The 20,554-nt window shown below is 36.0% G+C and overlaps 1 protein-coding gene across 7 annotated transcripts in view; it reads right to left on the minus strand.

Moving 5' to 3' along the window:
* Window positions 1–20,554, minus strand: part of UBR1 (ubiquitin protein ligase E3 component n-recognin 1) — a 166,798-nt gene that overhangs the window by 95,794 nt on the left and 50,450 nt on the right. For all 7 annotated transcript variants that reach the window (XM_073800837.1, XM_019935371.3, XM_019935370.3 and 4 more), the window contains 2 exons: window positions 17,380–17,490; window positions 4,798–4,928 (listed from right to left, as the gene is read on the minus strand). In XM_073800837.1, the coding sequence (XP_073656938.1) occupies window positions 4,798–4,928; window positions 17,380–17,490 (242 nt within the window). The remainder of the gene's footprint in view (window positions 1–4,797; window positions 4,929–17,379; window positions 17,491–20,554) is intronic.

A 20,554-nucleotide genomic window follows, 5' to 3' on the forward strand; every position in this document is an offset into this window, starting at 1 on the left:
GATACCTCATTGTAGTTTGGATTTGCATTTCTCTAATGATTAGTGATGTTGAGCAGCTTTTCATGTGCTTCTTAGCCACCTGTATGTCCTCTTTGGAGAAATGTCTATTTAGGTCTTCTGCCCATTTTTTGATTGGGTTGTTTGTTTTTTTAATATTGAGCTTCATGAGCTGTTTATATATGTTGGAGATTAATCCCTTGTCTGTTGATTTGTCTACGAGTATGTTTTCCCATTCTGAGGGTTGTCTTTTCGACTTGTGTGTAGTTTCCTTTGCTTTGCAAAAGCTTTTAAGTTTCATTAGGTCCCATTTGTTTATTTTTGTTTTTATTTCCATTACTCTAGGAGGTGGATCAAAAAAGATCTCGCTGTGATTTATACCAAAGAGTGTTCTTCCTATGTTTTCCTCTAAGAGTTTTACAGTGTCCAGTCTTACATTTAGGTCTCTAATCCATTTTGAGTTTAATTTTGGTAATGGTGTTAGGGAGTGTTCTAATTTCATTCTTTTACATGTAGCTGTCCAGTTTCCCCAGTACAACTTATTGAAGAGACTCTCTTTTCTCCATTGTATATCCTTGCCTCCTTTGTCATAGATTAGTTGACAATAGGTGCATGGGTTTATCTCTGGGCTTTCTATCCTGTTTCATTGATCTATGTTTCTGTTTTTGTGCCAGTACCATATTGTCTTGACTACTGTAGCTTTGTAGTCTAGTCTGAAGTCAGGGAGCCTGATTCCTCCAGCTCTGCTTTTTTCCCCTCAAGACTGCTTTGGCTATTTGGGGTCTTCTGTGTCTCCATACAAAATTTAAGGTTTTTTGTTCTAGTTCTGTAAAAAATGCCATTGGTAATTTTACAAGGATTGCATTGAATCTGTAGATTGCTTTGGGTAGTATAGTCATTTTCACAGTATTGATTCTTCCAATCCAAGAACATGGAATATCTCTCCATCTGTTGGTATCATCTTTAATTTCTTTCAACAGTGCCTTATAGTTTTCTGCATACAAGTCTTTTGTCTCCCTAGGTCAGTTTATTCCTAGGTATTTTATTCTTTTTGTTGCAATGGTAAATGGGAGTGTTTCTTAATTTCTCTTTCAGATTTTTCATCATCTGAAGGAATGTTGAAAAATCATTGTATAGGATGATGTGTATATGAATGCAAGAGATTTCTGTGCATTAATGTTGTATCCTGCAACTTTAGCAAATACATTAATTAGCTCTAATAGTTTTCTGGTGGCATCTTTAGGATTCTCTATGTATACTATCATGTCATCTACAAACGGTGACAGTTTTACTTCTTCTTTTCCAATTTGTATTGCTTTTATTTCTTTTTCTTCTCTGATTGCCTTGGCTAGGACTTCCAAAACTATGTTGAATAATAGTGGTGAGGGTGGACATCCTTGTCTCATTCCTCATCTTAGAGGAAATGCTTTCAGTTTTTCACCATTGAGAATGATGTTTGCTCTGGGTTTGTCATATATGGCCTTTCTTATGTTGAGGTAGTTCCCTCTATGCCCACTTTCTGGAAAGTATTTATCATAAATCGGTGTTGAATTTTGTCACAAGCTTTTTCTGCATCTATTGAGATGATCATATGGTTTTTATTCTTCAATTTGCTAATATGCTGTATCACATTGATTAATTTGCATATATTGAAGTATCCTTGCATCCCTGGGATAAATCCCACTTGATCGTGGTGTATGATCCTTTTTATGTGTTTTTGGATTCTGTTTGCTAGTATTTTGTTGAGGATTTTTTGCATCTATATTCATCAGTGATATTGGTCTGTAATTTTCTTTTTCTGTAGTATCTTTGTCTGGTTTTGGTACCAGGGTGATGGTGGCCTCACAGAATGAGTTTTGGAGCTCTCCTTCCTCTGCTATTTTTTGGAAGAGTTTGAGAAGGATGGGTGTTAGCTCTTCTCTAAATGTTTGACAAAATTCACGTGTGAAACCATCTGGTCCTGGACGTTTGTTAGAAGATTTTTAATCACAGTTTCAACTTCATTACTTGTGATTGGTCTGTTCATATTTTCTATTTCTTCCTGGTTCAGTTTTGGAAGGTTATACCTTTCTAAGAATTTGTCCATTTCTTCTAGGTTGTCTATTTTATTGGCATAGTTGTTTGTCGTAATCTCTTATAATTCTTTGTATTTCTGCCATGTCAGTTGTGATTTCTCCTTTGTCATTTCTAATTTTATTGATTTGAGTCCTCTCCCTCTTTTTCTTGATGAGTCTGGCTAATGGTTTATCAATTTTGTTTATCTTCTCAAAGAACCAGCTTTTAGTTCTATTGATCTTTGCTACTGTTTTCTTTGTTTCTATTTCATTTATTTCTGCTCTGATCTTTATGATTTCTTTCCTTCTGCTAACTTTGGGTTTGGTTTGTTCTTCTTTCTTTAGCTCCTTTAGGTGTAATGTTAGATTGTTACTTGTTTTTGAGGTAGGCTTGTATAGCTATAAACTTCCCTCTTAGAACTGCTTTTGCTGCCTCCCATAGGTTTTGGATCATCGTGTTTTCATTGTCACTTGTCTCTAGGTATTTTTTGATTTCCTCTTTGATTTCCTCAGTGATCTCTTGGTTATTTAGAAACGTAGTGTTTAGCCTCCATGTGTTTGTGCTTTTTATGTTTTTTTCCCCTGTAACTGATTTCTAATCTCATAGCATTGTGGTCAGAAAAGATGCTTGATATGATTTCAATTTTCTTAAATTTATTTAGGCTTGATTTGTGACCCAAGATGTGATCTATCCTGGAGAATGTTCCATGCGCCCTTGAGAAGAAAGTGTAATCTGCTGTTTTTGGATGGAATTTGCTAATATGATTTTGGATGTCTATTAAATCTATCTGGTCTATTGTGTCATTTAAAGCTTGGGTTTCCTTATTAATTTTCTGTTTGAATGGCCTGTCCATTGGTGTTAATGAGGTGTTAAAATCCCCCACTATTATTGTGTTACTGTCGATTTCCTCTTTTAGAGCTGTTAGCAGTTGCCTTAAGTATTGAGGTGCTCCTATGTTGGATGCATATATATTTATAATTGTTATATCTTCTTCTTGGATCGATCCCTTGATCATTATGTAGTGGCCTTCCTTGTCTCTTGTAACATTCTTTATTTTAAAGTCTATTTTATCTGATATGAGTATTGCTACTCCAGCTTTCTTTTGATTTCCATTTGCATGGAGTATCTTTTTCCATCCCCTCACTTTCAGTCTGTATGTGTCCCTAGGTCTGAAGTGGGTTCTTGTAGACAGCATATGTATGGGTCTTGTTTTTGTATCCATTCAGCGAGCCTGTGTCTTTTGGTTGTAGTATTTAATCCATTCACATTTAAGGTAATTATTGATATGCATGTTCCTATGACCATTTTCTTAATTGTTTTGGGTTTGTTTTTGTAGGTCCTTTTCTTCGCTTCTGTTTCCCACTTAGAGAAAAGTTCCTTTAGCATTTGTTGTAGAGCTGGTTTGGTGGTGCTGAATTCTCTTAGTTTTTGCTTGTCTGTAAAGCTTTTGATTTCTCCATCAAATGTGAATGAGATCCTTGCTGGGTAGAGTAATCTTGGTTGTAGGTTCTTCCCTTTCATCACTTTAAGTATATCATGCCACTCCCTTCTGGCTTGTACAGTTTCTGCTGAGAAATCAGCTGTTAACCTTATAGGAATTCCCTTGTATGTTATTTGTTGTTTTTCCCTTGCTGCTTCCAATAATTTTTCTTTGTCTTTAATTTTTGCCAATTTGATTACTATGTGTCTCAGTGTGTTTCTCCTTGGGTTTATCCTGTATGGGACTCTCTGCCTTTCCTGGACTTGGGTGGCTCTTTCCTTTCCCATGTTAGGGAAGTTTTCAACTATAATCTCTTCAAATATTTTCTCGGGTCCTTTCTCTCTCTCTTCTCCTTCTGGGACCCCTATAATGCAAATGTTGTTGCGTTTAATGTTGTCCCAGAGGTCTCTTAGGTTGTCTTCATTTCTTTTCATTCTTTTTTCTTTATTCTGTTCCGCAGCAGTGAATTCCACCATTCTGTCTTCCAGGTCACTTATCTGTTCTTCTGCCTCACTTATTCTGTTATTGATTCCTTCTAGTGTAGTTTTCATTTCAGTTATTGTATTGTTCATCTCTTTTTATCTGTTCTTTAATTCTTCTAGGTCTTCGTTAAACATTTCTTGCATCTTCTCGATCTCTGCCTCCATTCTTTTCCCAAGGTCTTGGATCACCTTCACTATCATTATTCTGAATTCTTTTTCTGGAAGGTTGCCTATCTCCACTTCATTTAGTTGTTTTTCTGGGGTTTTATCTTGTTCCTTCATCTGGTACATAGCCCTCTGCCTTTTCATCTCGTCTATTTTTCTGTGAATGTGGCCCCCATCAAAACTTCTGATCAAGAAAATAGCTAAAGACTTGGACTAAAGGGAGACACAGTATTCCAAAGTCCCCACCTTTGTTCACAAACCTCTCAGAGAACCTGGAAGTTGGTCCAGGCCAGTATCACACTGGGCAATTTACTCCCTACTGGGATGAATGGCTGCTAGGACCTTGTAAATCATTTAGAACAAGACCCCCAAAATGTGTTTTCTTAAAAATCTGAAGCTCCTGATTAGGCTCTTCCTTTGGCTTAACTTCTGTATAGTGTCTTAAGAGACCATCTCATATAAATGGGCATTTTGGAAGTATTTCAATGAGGCCATTCTCTATAAAATCTTCATAATGATAGTTAAAGCAGTAAATAACAACAAAGACATTTTTCAAACACCCGTTTTGCAATATAAATAACCATCATGAAAACTTCTCCCTTTTAAAAAATCCCCCACCTTATCTGGAGTTGAGGAGGCAGTTCTTTTTCCTCTTCCCATACAGTCATTTCTACAATGTATTTTATCACTGAAGGGAATATTTTCCTGGCTTGGTCAATTACCTCTTCATTCAACGGACAGCGTAAGTTCTGCAAGAAAGTATAGAAAAACATACTACCAATGTTGTATACAAGTAAGTGGATGAGAAAGATAATGTTATTAATTTATAGCAATAATTTCAATGAGTTCATTTACACCATCCTCCAGGAATGAATTTAACTTCAACTCAAGAGGCTGCTATTCACATCAGTTTAGCTTAACTCCTTGTGGCCAAGTTGGTGCTACAGATGACAGAAAGGCAAGAAGGCAAAACCACAGAGGTCTCCTTTATGATGCTCTTCATTATGAATGTTCTTCCCTGCCTGAATAATTATATCATCAGAGAACAATGAGTTATAGGGAGTGGTTATCCCCTCCAGCTGACAAAAACTTTTCTCACTAATTTATTTCAACTGATCCTTATAACCACTCTGTTAAGGCAGAAAATTAAAGGCATTTAAAAGATAAAGGTCCCATCCAAGGTCAAAAAACCTCTAAACAGATATAAAAAGCAAGACTAAAATCTGGGCTTTTGACTCCCATGGGGGAAAAAAATGTTAATTTCATTACAAAATACAACTTCCTTAATAAAAGGCTTGTTCAAACCAATTAGCTAAAAAAAAACACATTTAAATGCTCTATGTCATAAACCATTATGGAAATGCAAATCAAAACCACAATGAGATACCTCTTCATACTTGCTAAGGTGTCTATAATCAAAAAGGGAGATAACAATAAGTATTGGCCAGGATGTGGAGATATTTGAACCCTATGCACTGCTGGTGGAAATGTAAAATGGTTCAATTTGGAAAACAGTCTGAGAGATGCTCAAAATGTTAAGTATAGTTACCATGTGACCCAGCAATTCTACTCCTAGATATCTATCCAAGAAGTACGAAAACATATATCTGCACAAAAACTTGTACACAAATATTTATAGCAGCATTACTCATAATAGCCAGAAAGTGGAAACGACCTAAATTTCCATACACTGAAGAACGGATAAATAAAATGGTATGTAATCCATACGATGGAATATTATTTGGTCATAAAAAAAAGAATGAAGTACATGTTAAAAAAGCACTAAAGTTATACTTTAAATGGGTGAATTCTTGAATACATTATGCAAGTTACAGCCCAATAAGATGTTTAAACAAAGCAGTAATCAGGAAAAGAAACATAGTAGCTCTTTAAGACACACACACACACACACACACACACACACAATCCACTAGAAATTCAGTACAATGCTTTTAATATTCAATTTTAACCTACCTGCTATAGACCGTACTAATGAACTGTGGTGACCAAAACATTAACCTACACATTTATTCTTTTGCACCTATTCTTTCTCACTCCCCAATGCTTTATTATTTTAATTTCTACCATCTCCTCAATATGTCACCTTTCCTCTGGAGATTCTGCTCAGAAGCTTTTGCTACAGAGAGAGAAAATAGAGTGCCAAAGGTACTAAGAGCAATATTAATCCACTATGTTCCTATTTCTTATCTTTTTTAGCTCAATATTTCCTTTCAATTCCTCAGAAAAGTAGTCTGAATTAAAGAGTTAAGAGAATCTACTCATTACTCCCATACTGTATCAATCAGAGGCTAAGTTCTTCAGAAGAGGTCTGGTAAGTACAGAAGAAACTTTTTTTTTTTTTAATTTATTTTTTGGTTGTGTTGGGTCTTCATTGCAGCACGCGGGCTTCTCATTGTGGTGGCTTCTCTTGTTGTGGAGCACAGGCCCTAAAGCACACGGGCTTCAGGAATTGTGGAGCGTGGGCTCAGTAATTGTGGCTCACGGGCTCCAGAACGCAGGCTCAGTAGTTGTGGTGCACAGGCTTAGTTGTTCCAGGACATGTGGGATCTTCCCGGACCAGGGATAGAACCCATGTCCCCTGCACTGGCAGGCAGATTCTTAACCACTGCGCCAGCAGGGAAGTCCAAGTACAGAAGAAACTTTAAAATAAATCATTTATAGCTTAGAAAATAAGAAGGTCCATTAGAGGGAACAAAAGGGTGATAATCAAAATAGATTTTTAAAAACTTTAAAAATTAACCCAGAAATGTACTGCAGGACTAGAAAGAAACTTCTCTTAAATACACTTTAAGAGATACTGCCAAATGCTGGATGATGGGCTGATTAGTATCAGCCAGGTCTAATTACATTTGGTAAATCCCTATTATGGTTGGCACAATGCCACACGCCTGGCAGAGTATGGATTTCACATTCACCAAAGCAGAGATGAAACAAATGCGAAATACAAAGGACTGTTGGGTGGCAATTGATTAGTTATATGCTAGCCATAAGTGTCCTTCTCTCACATCTAGATCATGAATCAGATCTAGAGTCATTGCAGAATATCCAGATTTACCTTCAGAATAAGACTGAATGACCAACTACCTTTGGAATCTAATTAGAAAACCAAAGAAATCCAAGAAGATCAGGTTAGTTCAGGATTAAATTCAGTGTACTGAGGCCATATGACTCAGGAAAACCACCAACAGACTGGAATCCCATGATATAGGAAGAGGGAGGCTAGTTTTGTAAACTCAATGAGCAATTTAACTCCCAAGGATTCTTCAGCTACTTAACACAAAACAGTACGAAAACAATTTTCTAGAATGATTAGTTATGGAATGAAGAGGATATAAAAATCAAGCCACAAAGCCCTCTGACTATATGCTAAAATATTCCAATACCCTTTAAAAAAATATCAGAGGAGGAAATGGAAATAATCAGAATGAAAAGGTTCTTAAAACAGAAACAAGAGGGACTTCCCTGGTGGTACAGTGGTTAAGAATTCGCCTGCCAATGCAGGGGACACAGGTTCGAGCCCTGGTCCGGGAAGATCCCACATGCCATGAAGCAACTAAGCCTGTGCGCCACAACTACTGAGCCTGCACTCTAGAGCCTGTGAGCCACAACTACTGAAGCCTGCGTACCTCTAGCCTTTGCTCTGCAACAGAGACAAGCCACCCCAATGAGAAGCCCACACACCACAATGAAGAGTAGCCCCTCCTCGCCCCAACAAGAGAAAGCCTGTGTGCAGCAATGAGGACCCAATGCAGCCAAAAATAAATAAATAAATTTACTTAAAAAACAAAAAAGAAAGAAACCAGAAACAAGAGAATGAATAGAAAGGGACATCTGGTGATATTTAATCAAGCAAATTTTTTATTTGTCAAATGAAGGAATAATCATTTGGAATCAGGACAAATAAATGAGTAAGAGAGAAGAGGCAATCTAAAAATAGAGGGCTGAGGGACTTCCTCGTGGTCCAGTGGGTAAGACTCTGCACTCCCAATGCAGGGGGCCCGGGTTCGATTCCTGGTTGGGGAACTAGATCCTGAATGCATGCCACAACTAAGAGTCTGCATGCCGCACCTAAAGATCCGAAATGCCACAACTAAGACCCAGAGCAGCCAAAATAAATAAATAAATATTTTTTAAAAAATAAATAAATAAAAATAGAGTGCTGAACGATAAGGTATACGTTAATGATAGGTGAATGGGTAAAGAGTATATGAATATTCTTTGTACTTTATTTTTGCAACTTTTTACAAATTTGAAATTATTTCCAAATTCAAGGTTAAAAAAAAAAAATGTGCTAGAGCCCAGATTCTAAAGATCTGAATTTTAGTCCCAACTGTCACATTGTCTGGATTACTATGGCTCTTTAATACATTTAAAATCTGTTGGATCTATTCACACTCATAACTCTTCAGTTTTTCCTGGCAATTCTCATAAATTTTTCCAGAGAACTTCTGATTACTTTTGTCAAGTTCCAAAAGAGAATTTGGCTGTTATTCTGATTGGGAATATAATGAATTTATGGACTAATTTTGGAAAAACTTTTATCGTTTGTAATACTGAACCTTCCAATCCAAGAATGAAATGTGTCTTCTGATTTTTTTTTTTCTTACATGCCCATACTCCTACAGGAGTATAGTTTTAAAGTTTTCTTAAAACAGACCTGGCAGATTTCTTCTTGGTTTTTTCCCTAGGTATTTTATTTTTTTTGATGGTATAGTAAATGGGATCTTTTCTTTCACTACATTTTCTAAAAGCTATTGCTTTTAAGGACATTCAAGAAATATTTTTTCTGTAACAACCTAAGTGCAAAAAGAATTTGAAAAAGAATAGATACATGTATATGTAAATAAATAAATAAAGTGACTTGCCTGAAAAAAAAATTTTGTTGAATACATTGAACTATGATTTTTAGTATGTAAGTTCCATAACTAACAACCTAACTAAACTCTACTATAGTTTCTAATTCTTTTTCAGTTAATTTTCTTGGGTTGTCAAGGTATAAATCATGACTATTTTGCCTCCTCTCCAATATTTATGTATTTTAGTTCATTCTGTTTGTCTATTTGACTGACTTCCAGAATAGCGGTAAATAATAAGAGCAATAGTGAATTTCCTTATCCTGTCTCTATCTATAATGGGAATACACTAGTGCTTCATCATCAAGCATGATTAACAGCTTTTGATTTGAGGCCAATAATTCTGGAAGAAACTGAAAATCTTATCAAAGAGCTACTTTCCCAAAAAGTGCCAGGCATAAACAGTTTCACAGATGAATTCCAAAAACAGTTCATTCTAGGAATGTAGGCATGATTATATTATTCTGTCAAACTTGATTTTACCTGTTAGTTTTATTTAGGCTTTCAGCATAACAATTATTAATACAACTGACTTATAAATTCCATATTATGTCAGATCTGAAGTCAACATAATGTTGGCTTTATATAACAAATTTGGAAAATTTCCCTCTTCTGCCCTCTGTGTTCAGGAACAATTTGTATGTTTTTGTTATTTGTGTAGTGTTTAAGTAATCGAGTGATTTTTATTTATTTTTTATCTTTTTTTTAAATACAGAGAAACAGAGAAACCGGTATAATAAAAACAACTTTTACCTAAATTTAGTAACTCTTTTTTCCATATATGCTTCCTTTTTTGTTGCTTATTTTAAGGTAAAAAATAGTCATCATGATATTTTACTCCTAAATACTTTAATATTTATTTATTGATTGATTGATTGATTTTTTGTGGTACGCGGGCCTCTCACTGTTGTGGCCTCTCCTGTTGCGGAGCACAGGCTCTGGACGTGCAGGCTCAGCGGCCATGGTTCACGGGCCCAGCCGCTCCGCGGCATGTGGGATCTTCCTGGACCGGGGCACGAACCCGTGTCCCCTGCATCGGCAGGCGGACTCTCAACCACTGCGCCACCAGGGAAGCCCTTTAATATGTATTTAACATGGACATTTCCTTATATAATCTTAATATCCTTATTATAATCTAATAACATTAACAATAACTTTTAAATATTATCTGATATCTTGACCATATTCAAGTTTCCTAATTATTCCCCAAATGTCTATCACATTTGGTTATGCCTCAAGTCATTTACATCTAAATGAATCTCTCATGCCCACCCCTTGACTTTTCTTCATGACTGAGGTCAGGCCAATTTTTCCTATAAAAAGTCCTACATTCTAGATTTATCTTGAAATGTCCTATATATTATATTTATCTTCCTTGCGGTATTCTTTATCTTGTTCATCTCTCTCCTGTATTTCCTATAAACTAGAAGTTAGATCTCAAGGCTTTATTAAGTTCAGGTAAAACATTTTTAGCAAGAATATGTCATTAGTAAGACTATGTACTTCAATTTCTTAGCAGCTTGAGATAAATTCACATACCATATAATTCACTAAAAATATACTATTCAATGGTTTTTATGTGCAGCTATTACCATAGTCAGTTTTAGAACATTTTCATCAACTCAAAAAAACATACAAGGGTTTCCCTGGTGGCGCAGTGGTTGAGAGTCCGCCTGCCAGTGCAGGGGACACGGGTTCGTGCCTCGATCTGGGAAGATACCACATGCCGCGGAGCAGCTGGGCCTGTGAGCCATGGCCGCTGAGCCGGCGCGTCCGGAGCCTGTGCTCCGCAACGGGAGAGACCACAACGGTGAGAGGCCCGCATACCGCAATAAAAAAAAAAAAATACAAAAAACCTTTAATGATCACACCCACAAGGTCTCCATCCTCATAGACCTAAAAAATCACTAATCTAGTTTTTGTCCCTACGGATGTTCTATTCTGGACATTTCATATAACTGAAATCATGTAATATGTGGTCTTTTGTAACTGGCTTCTTTCACTTAGCATAATGTTTTCAGAGAGTTCCTCTAAATTGAAGTATGTTTCAGCACTTTATTCCCCTTTATAACCAAATAATATTCCACTGTAATGGATATAACCTAACCACATTTGCTTATCCATTTATCAGCTGATGAACATTTGGACTGTTTCTAATTTTTATTAAGAATAATAATACTATTATTGTATAACACTGTTTTATTATAATAACAACACTATTATGAATAATGCTATGAACTTTCATGTATAAATAATTATTTGAACACCTGTTTTCAATTATTTTGAGTCTGTATAGGAGTAGAATTGCTGGGGCATGTAGTAACTCTACATTTCACAGGTTGAAGAACTGCCTCTTTCCAAAGTGGGTGCACCATTTTACATTTCCACCAGCAGCGTCTGAGAGTTCGAATAACACTTGTTATTACCTGCTTCTTGATTATAGCCATTAGCGGGTATTAAGAAGTATTTCATTATGGTTTTGGTTTGCATTTCTCTAATGACTTATGATGTTGAGCATCTTTTCATGTGCTTATTGGTTATTTTGTATATTCTCTGAAAAAATTCATATTCAGATCCTTTGCCCATTTTAAAAACTGGGTTGCAAAGAATTCCCCGGCTGTCCAGTGGTTAGGACTCCGCACTTTAACTGTAGAGGGCACAGGTTCAACCCCTGGTTAGGGAACTAAGATCCTGCAAGTCACACAGTGAAATGAAATGAAATAAAATAAAATAATAAAATGCCACCACTAAAAAAAAAGAAAAAAAAAACTGGGTTGTCTTTTTATTTTTAAGTTTTAAGAGTTCTTTGTAAGTTCAACATACCAGTTCCTTTTACCGGATAATATGACTTGCAAATATCTCTCTCTCATTCTGTGTACTATCTTCTCACTTTCTTGGTAGTGTCCTTTGGAACATAAAAGTGTTTATGTTTAATTTTTTTTTTTTTTTTTTTTGCGGTACGCGGGCCTCTCACTGTTGTGGCCTCTCCTGTTGCGGAGCACAGGCTCCAGACGCGCAGGCTCGGTGGCCATGGCTCACGGGCCCAGCTGCTCCACGGCATGTGGGATCTTCCCGGACCGGGGCACGAACCCGTGTCCCCTGCATCGGCAGGCGGACTCTCAACCACTGCGCCACCAGGGAAGCCCAATAGTGTTTAATTTTGATGAAGTTCAATTTAAGGTTTTTTTTCTTTTATTACTAATGCTTTTGGTGTTACATCTATGAATCTATTGCCAAATCCAAGGTAATAAAGATTTATCCCTATGTTTTCTTGTAAGAGTTTTATCGTTTTTGCTCTTATTTTTAGGTCTTTGATCCATTCTGAGTTAATTTTTGTGGTTGGTGTGAGTTAGGGGTCCAGATTCATTCTTTTGCATGTGGATATCCAGTTGTCCCAGTCCTATTTGGTAAAAAGATTATTCTTACCCTAGTGAATGGTCTTGGTACTCTCGTTGAAAAATGGCTGACCACAGACATGTGGGTTTATTTCTGGGATTTCAAATCTATTCTGTTAATCTATATTTTTATCATTATGCCAGTACCACACTGTCTTGATTACTGTTGCTTTGTATTAAGTTTTAAAAGAGGGATGTGTGAGTCCTCCAACTTTGTTCTTCTTTTCCAGGGTTGTTTTGGCTATTGTGGGTCCCTTACAATTTCATATGAATTTTAGAGCCATCTTGTCAATTACCTAAAACAAATTTCCAGCTGGGGAACTGTACTGAATGTGTAGCTGAATTTGGGGAGCATGGCCTTTAATACTGTGATCTATAATAAGAAATATCTTCATCCCAGTTTCTGGCACAGAGCTCCTAAAACCCTTGGAATTTCCCAAGTGAAGAAGTAGGGGCTGTCTTTTGTTATGTTTATGAGGTGACTTTTAGAAAGCACCTAAGGATGCGGGCTGGTTGCCTGGAGACCCAACCTTGTGATTAGAAGGCTGCAACTTTCAGTCCCATCCCCAACCCCAGAGGGGCTAGAGGTTGAATCAATTGCCAATGGCCAATGATTTAACTAATCGTGCTACGTAACAAAGCCTCCATAAAAACAAACAAACAAACAAACAAAAAATCTCCCATAGGCTTCCAGAGAAATACACACAGATGTCTCTAAATACATAAAAGATCTACTACTGCTAAATTCTTTCCAGGCAACGAAGCTTTCAGCCCCTGCATGCTCATTCCCTAGATACAAAAGGATGCAATGAACACTTTAAAATGACTACTTTTCTCTTCCTTAGGTCAGATAAATTCTGAGGTAAGCCCCGGGTCCCAATTTATTTTTCTTCCCGTTACTTTTATATATAACTGAGTTGATTTGAAGTATCAAGACATGCACATGTTAGCACAAGTTAAGATCTGATCACATCTAAATATGCCTGCACTAAATCCAGAACTGTGACACAACAGCACTTAAGTAAAATCTTTGTAAATCTGCTTCCCTAAATCTGGGACACTGAGAAACAATTAGAAAAATGCAACACTGTCCTTAGAAACTGTACATGTTGAAGGAGTGGATATTCAACAAAAGTCTGTCAATGACCATAAGTACAAAGTAAATACTAAAAATGTTTTAATGCAAGTAAAAAAATATATTCTTGTGAAAATATTTAGGTTTGCCAAAAATTGTCTTGTTAAAACAAGACAGTTTATGCCATGCCCAATTATTTGTTACATGATTTCTGTGCAAATCTTTATAACTGGACAAAGCCTCAGTCCCAAAATGTTCCTCTTTAATTAAAATTTATCCAAATTCAATCAGAAGAGTCCATTTGAATTTATTGTTTTACATAAACAACATTAGAATCTATTTCTTTTTATATTTTTTCTTCCAGTTTTGAGATATAATTGACATAGCACTGTATAAGTTGAAGGTGTACAGGATAATGATATGACTTAAATACATCATGAAATGATTACCACAATAAGTTTAGTCAACATCCACCAAGTCATATAGATACAAAATAAAAGAAAAAATATTTTTTCCTTGTGGTGGGAACTCAGAGTTTACTCTCTTAACAACTTTCACATATAACACACAGCAGTGTTAATTATTTTAATCATGGTGTACATTATACCCCAGTACTTATTTATCTTAGAAGTTTATACTTTTTTGACCACCTTCATCCAATTCCCCCTCCTCCCACCACCTGCCTCTGATACCACAAATCTGATCTCTTTTTCTATGAATTTATTTGTTTGTTTTTGAAGTATAGTTGACCTATAATACTATGTTAGTTCCTGGTATACAACATAGTGATCTGATATATATTTGATAATAAATGGTCACCATTTCAAAATGGTCACTGTAAGTCTAGTCACCATCTATCACCATACAAAGATACTATATAATTACTGACTATACTCCCCACACTGTACACTTCATACCCATAACCTATTTTGTAACGGAAAGTTTGTACCTCTTAACCTCCCTCACCTATTTTTTTCCTCCCCCAACACCATCCCTTCTAGCAAACACTTGTTCTCTGTATCTGTGACTCTGTTTCTGTTTTGTTTGTTCATTTGTTTTGTTCTTTAGATTCCACATATAAGTGAAATCATACAGTATTTGTCTTTGTCTGATTTATTTCACTTAGCATAACACCCTCTAGGTCTATCCATTTTGTCTCAAATGGCAATATTTCATTTTTTTATGGCTGAGTAATATTCCATTTTGTGTATGTGTGTATATTTACACAGACACACCACATCTTCTTTATCCATTCAGCTATTGATGGGCACTCAGGTTGATTCCATATCTTGGCTATTGTAAATAATGCTGCAATGAACATTAAGGGTGCATATATCTTCTCAAATTAAATAAATTTTGTACTTCTTTTTTCTTAATTTCATTTTTGTATTGTTCATTACTAATGCATAGACACAAGTAATTTTTTTTTTTGACACAAGTAATTTTGTATAATTATCTCATATCCTGCAACTGTGCTGAATTTATTAGTTCTAATAATGTTTTAGTGGATTCCTTAGGATTTTCTATATACAAAATCATGTCATCTGCAAACAGAGCTAGTTTTACTTCTTCCTTCCCAATCTGGGTGCTTTTTATTTCTTTTTCTTGCCTAACTGCCCCAGCTAGAACCTCCACTACAATATTGAATGGATATGCTCTGTGGCAAAAGCAGAATCTGCCTTATTCCTGATCTTAGGGGGAAAGTATACAATATAATTATAGTTGTGAGTTTTTCATAAATGCCCTCTATCAGGTTAAGGAAGTTCTCTTCTATTATAAGTTTACGTCTTTTTTAAAATTTATTTATTTATTTATTCATTTTTGGCTGCGTTGGGTCTTTGTTGCTGTGTGCGGGCTTTCTCTAGTTGAGGCAAGCGGGGGCTACTCTTCGTTGCGGTACGCGGGCTTCTCATTGCGATGGCTTCTCTTGTTGTAGAGCACGGGCTCTAGGCATGCAGGCTTCAGTAGTTATGGTACGTGGGCTCAGTAGTTGTGGCTCGCGGGCTCTAGAGCGCAGGCTCGGTAGTTGTGGCACACAGGCTTAGCTGCTCCACAGCAGGTGGGATCTTCCCAGACCAGGGCTCCAACCCGTGTCCCCTGCACTGGCAGGCGATTCTTAACCACTGTGCCACCAGGGAAGTCCCTATAAGTTTAAGTCTTCTTATCATGAAAGTGTGTTGGATTTAGTCAAAAGCTTTTGCTGCATCTACAGAAATGATCATGTGGCTTTGTTTTTTATTCTATTTATATAGTATTACATTAACTGATTTTCAGATGTTAAACTATGTACTGTATTTTACATCATACGAGGAGGCTCATTATGCCATATCAACCCAATATTCATGATGATGCTAATACTGATGACTGGTTTCAGGTGACAACAGTATGATGCCCTCCCCTGCCCGCCTCACTGTACAGTTTTGTTTTTTCCCTTATGACTAGCAAGTAATCTATGAGATGGTAATTCAGAACCATGCCCATATTGTTCCTCATCAATTCAAGTTTTAAGGGTTTTAGCATCCATTAATGATCTTTGTCTAAATCAAATATTTCCTTAGGGTTTGCAAAATGTTGATTTTTCTAATTCTATTATTCCTTCTCTATTAGCTAGCATTCCTGTAGAAAGAAGAGCTTTACCTCATGAACTGGAGATACTTGCTTACAATGAAATATAATTCCTGTTGTAAAGGTAGAATAAACGTTTAGTCCATTCCCTTCAATTACCAGTTTTTAGAGTAAGGAAATGATACAATAACCACTGCATGGCAACAAACAAGTTTTATTCTATTTAGTTCTTATGTAAGTTTCATTATTAGAAACTCATGGATTTTTATATATTAAGTATGATTCAATCAATCATAGTGGTTATTTATTATTGTTTTTCTGATGCCCCAATTGTCCAACTCAGGTCAGTGGGAGCCTTTTCAAACTGGGTTTTAGGTTTTGACACAAACCCATCCTCACAAGCCTACCTTATCTATTCCCTAACTCACATGTGGAATCAGGCAGTTTTACAAAAAGCCCTGATTTCTTTTAGTGGGAAATGGTACTTAAGAGATCAAAATATATACCCTAAGGGTATTCAATGCTATAGTTATCAGGAACAGTTTAAAGAGTACAAAAACTATTTATTCCTTAAGTTTTGAAAAGGATTCCTCTGTAAAACTATTAGAGCATGGCATTTTTTAGGAAGTACTTTCTTGTGACAATTTTCTAAATTTCTTCAATGGCTACTGCCTATTCAAGTTTTCTATGTTTTTGAATAAATTATGGCACTTAATACTGTCTGATAAAAGAAGAATCTATTTTCAAATGTATTTGTTCAGAGTCATATAAGGAGCCTTTTACAATCCTTCTGTATCTGTAGTTCTATGGTTATTTTCCCATTCCTTTTTAACGGTCTACATCTGGGCTTGCTCGCAGTTTTTTTTCTTGATTAGGACGTATAGTGGACAATCAGTTTGCTGACGTTTTTTTCTTTAAGAAAAGCAATTATGGAATTTATGTGTCAATTCTACTGTTTTCTAATTCATTATATTCTCCTATCTATTAATAACTACTTCCATTTGCTCTTTTAGGTTAATATATTGTTTACTCATCAAATTGCTTAACAAAAAAGTATTCTAAGTTCATCTTTTCATTGTAAATTCATTCCTTCTTTAGAGAAATATGGAATATAATTATCAAACACTTAAATTCTCTAGAGTCAAATAAAACTCCTTACATTTAAATATTAGAACATAAAAATCAGGATTATCAATGGAATTCGGCTTAACCCATACACATAACATTTATGTCTATTTAATTTCATCAACCTTAAAATAGTTAGCAATTAAAAAAATAGCAATATTCTTACCTCTTTTGTGGTACCTGCTCTTCCAGGTTCATGACTTATACAAAAAGGGCCCGTTTTCCATGCTTCTGTGTCTCCACAGTCACAAAATCCTCCTCCAGTAGAAGTATGCATCTGATAAATGAAAAATGAGTATGTCTTAATTTCAAAACATATCACAAAGCAAAGAAGAATGATAAAGATGACTCAAATAATAAATGTTTCCCTCTATTTCAACCTTAATTGCCTTTAATGTTATAGATATATATCAAAAAATATTTTGATTAGTTAACCAAAAAAAATCCTTAATCACAACAAAACTGAACCTTCAAAATTGATATTTTTGAAACATATTCAAAGTTTTTAAATAATAGTTTTTAAACTTTGTACTAATGGAGAACAGGTTGTGACGTGTGCAAAAAATAATCTATACTTCACCCAGAATGCTTCAGTAGATTTTATGATTAAACAAACTTCTTAAAAATCATTATAATGATACTTGTGTAAGTACTTAAGACATGTATAAAGTATTTTCATCTATACTGATGTTCCACAGCAACTAAAACTTATTCACAACATTGTCCCTGTGAGGGTTCCTGTAAAAAAAAAAAAATTATCTAAAACATCCTAATTTAGATAGAGAAGGATGACAATGACCTGAATTTGAATCTTCCCCAAATCTCCCCCCTCCAAAGCATACAATTAACAAGGAGAACAAATAAAGCCACACATGACTCATGTCTGCAAGATTACTAGGAGACAAAAAATAAATACCACAACCTTCAAATGACTTGCTTTATCAGAGTTCCTGTTGCCTATCACTTCAAGCCTGTGGTTACAGACAATACGAGAGGGAAGCTTAAGTGACCCCATGAAAGAGAACAGAGGGGTACAAACGACTTAGATCAAGCACAAACAAAATCACACTCCAGAAGAGAAAGCCCAATGCCAAGGGACAAATACTGAACACAGGTTAGGACTTGGTGGTTCACAGGGAAAGAGACTGAAAGTAAACAGGACCAGAAGTGGCCACCTCAGAAAAGCATTACTTTTGGAGGAAAATCAAATACATTAAAAAAGGTGGTAACCCATTATAGATGGGGCAGTAAATGAAAGAAGTAAATAAGAAAGAAAATTTAAGGATCCTATGAAACAAGAGAGAAACAAGACATGCCAAACCCTCCCCTCACCTCACCACCATCACCAATATCATCTATAAAATAAGTTAGGGGCTTCCCTGGTGGCGCAGTGGTTGAGAGTCCGCCTGCCGATGCAGGGGACACAGGTTCATGCCCCGGTCTGGGAAGATCCCACATGCCACGGAGCTGCTGGGCCCGTGAGCCATGGCCGCTGAGCCTGCGCGTCCGGAGCCTGTGCTCCGCAACGGGAGAGAGCACAACAGTGAGAGGCTCGCGTACCGCAAAAAAAAAAAAAAAAAACAGAGAAGAGGGTAGAACTGACAGAAGAGAGCACTTGTAAACCTATCCATGAAATGAAAAGAACAGAAAGAAGTACACCATATCCACACAAAACTATTGCAAAAAAAAAAAGCCAAAAAATGCAAATAAGAGCCAAAACCCAATTATGAAGCTGGAGAAAACTATACAATGCTCCAAACTGAATTACACAGCCTCAAACAAGCATTAAAAACCCTTAATCAGACTAAACACCTTTAATCATAAATATAAGAACTAAGAACAGAAACGGACAAAGAAATAGGAATAAATAAAATGAGACTCGAGTGAACTAAGGGGAAAAACCAGGAAGAAAACGATATCATATCAGAAATGAATTTTTTTAAATTACAAGATGATAGACTCAAATGAAAAGTTAATAAATAGCATTGAAACAAAGCAGGAAAACAAGAGAATGAAAATAAGATGAAGTAAAGAAATACAGGGTCAGAGAAAAAGTGGTTGAAATAGAAGATAGGCCTAATAGAGGCAGATGAGTATAACTGGAATCACCAAAGAAAAATCAAAACAATGGAACAGAGGTAATATTTAAAACTGTAATCTAAGAAAACTTCCTGGAAATAAAAGACCTGAATCTACACAATCAAACGGCCAAAAGTGACTAAGAGAAAACTCACTCAGTATGATCAACTCCAAAGTATACCCTCCTAAAACTACTGGATTTTAAAGATAAAAGTCCTGAGGCCCTAGGCAAAAAGATGAAATAACATAATCACAAGAAAATTAGACTGGCATCAGACTTCTCAATAACAACACATAAAGCAAGACAACAGCAGAGCAGCATTTTCAAGGAAAGAAACTGCAAACCAAGAATACTGTCTACAGCCGAGCAATAATATAATTTTGAACATGTCAGAACTTAAGAAACACAGTATACATGCGACCTTCCTGAGGAATCTACCTGAGCAGTGATCAGCAAACTTCCTGTGTAAAGGAACAGACAGTAAATATTTTAGTCTTTGCAGGCCATGGAATCTCTGTTGAATTACTGTATTCTGCTCTGGCAGTGAAGCATCAGCCACAGACAATAAATAAATGAACCAGCATAGCCACATTCCAATGAGACTTTATTTATAGGCACTGAAATTTTAATTTCATATAATTTTCATTTATCATGAAATATTATTCTTCTCATCTTTTTTCCCAACCATCTGAAAATATAAAAACCAAGCTAAGGGACTTCCCTGGAGGTCCAGAGGTTAAGACTCTGCGCTTCCACTTCAGGGGGCACAGGTTTGATACCTGGTTGGGGAACTAAGATTCCGCATGCCTTGCGGTACAGCCAAAAGAAAAAAAAAAAAAGAAGAAAAGAATAAAAACCAAGCTTAGCTTGCAGGCAATACAAAAACAGATGGTGAGCCAGATTTGACCCACAAACTGTAGTTTACTGACCCCTAGAGGATGCACTTCAGCTGACCAAGCAGTGACTGGGGAACTTCAGAAAAAGGACAGATGGCGAACATTTTATGTATTTAATTGTAGCGCTAAGAACAAATCAAGGGTGTTGAAAGATACATGGATAGAACATTATCCATGAACATTATATGATCTCACAATCAGAAAGACTACAACTAAAAAGTGGGAGAAGGGAAAGAGAAGGCAACATAAGATTATCAACTATTAAATAGGTAATAGGAGGGAGTCAAAGATAGCATTAAAACTGACAGACTAGATAATAAAAAGTTACATAAGGGAGTAAAAAGGAACTAAAGGCATTATAAAAA

This window comes from Tursiops truncatus, chromosome 2 (genome assembly GCF_011762595.2).
Source record: "Tursiops truncatus isolate mTurTru1 chromosome 2, mTurTru1.mat.Y, whole genome shotgun sequence".
NCBI lineage: Eukaryota > Metazoa > Chordata > Mammalia > Artiodactyla > Delphinidae > Tursiops > Tursiops truncatus.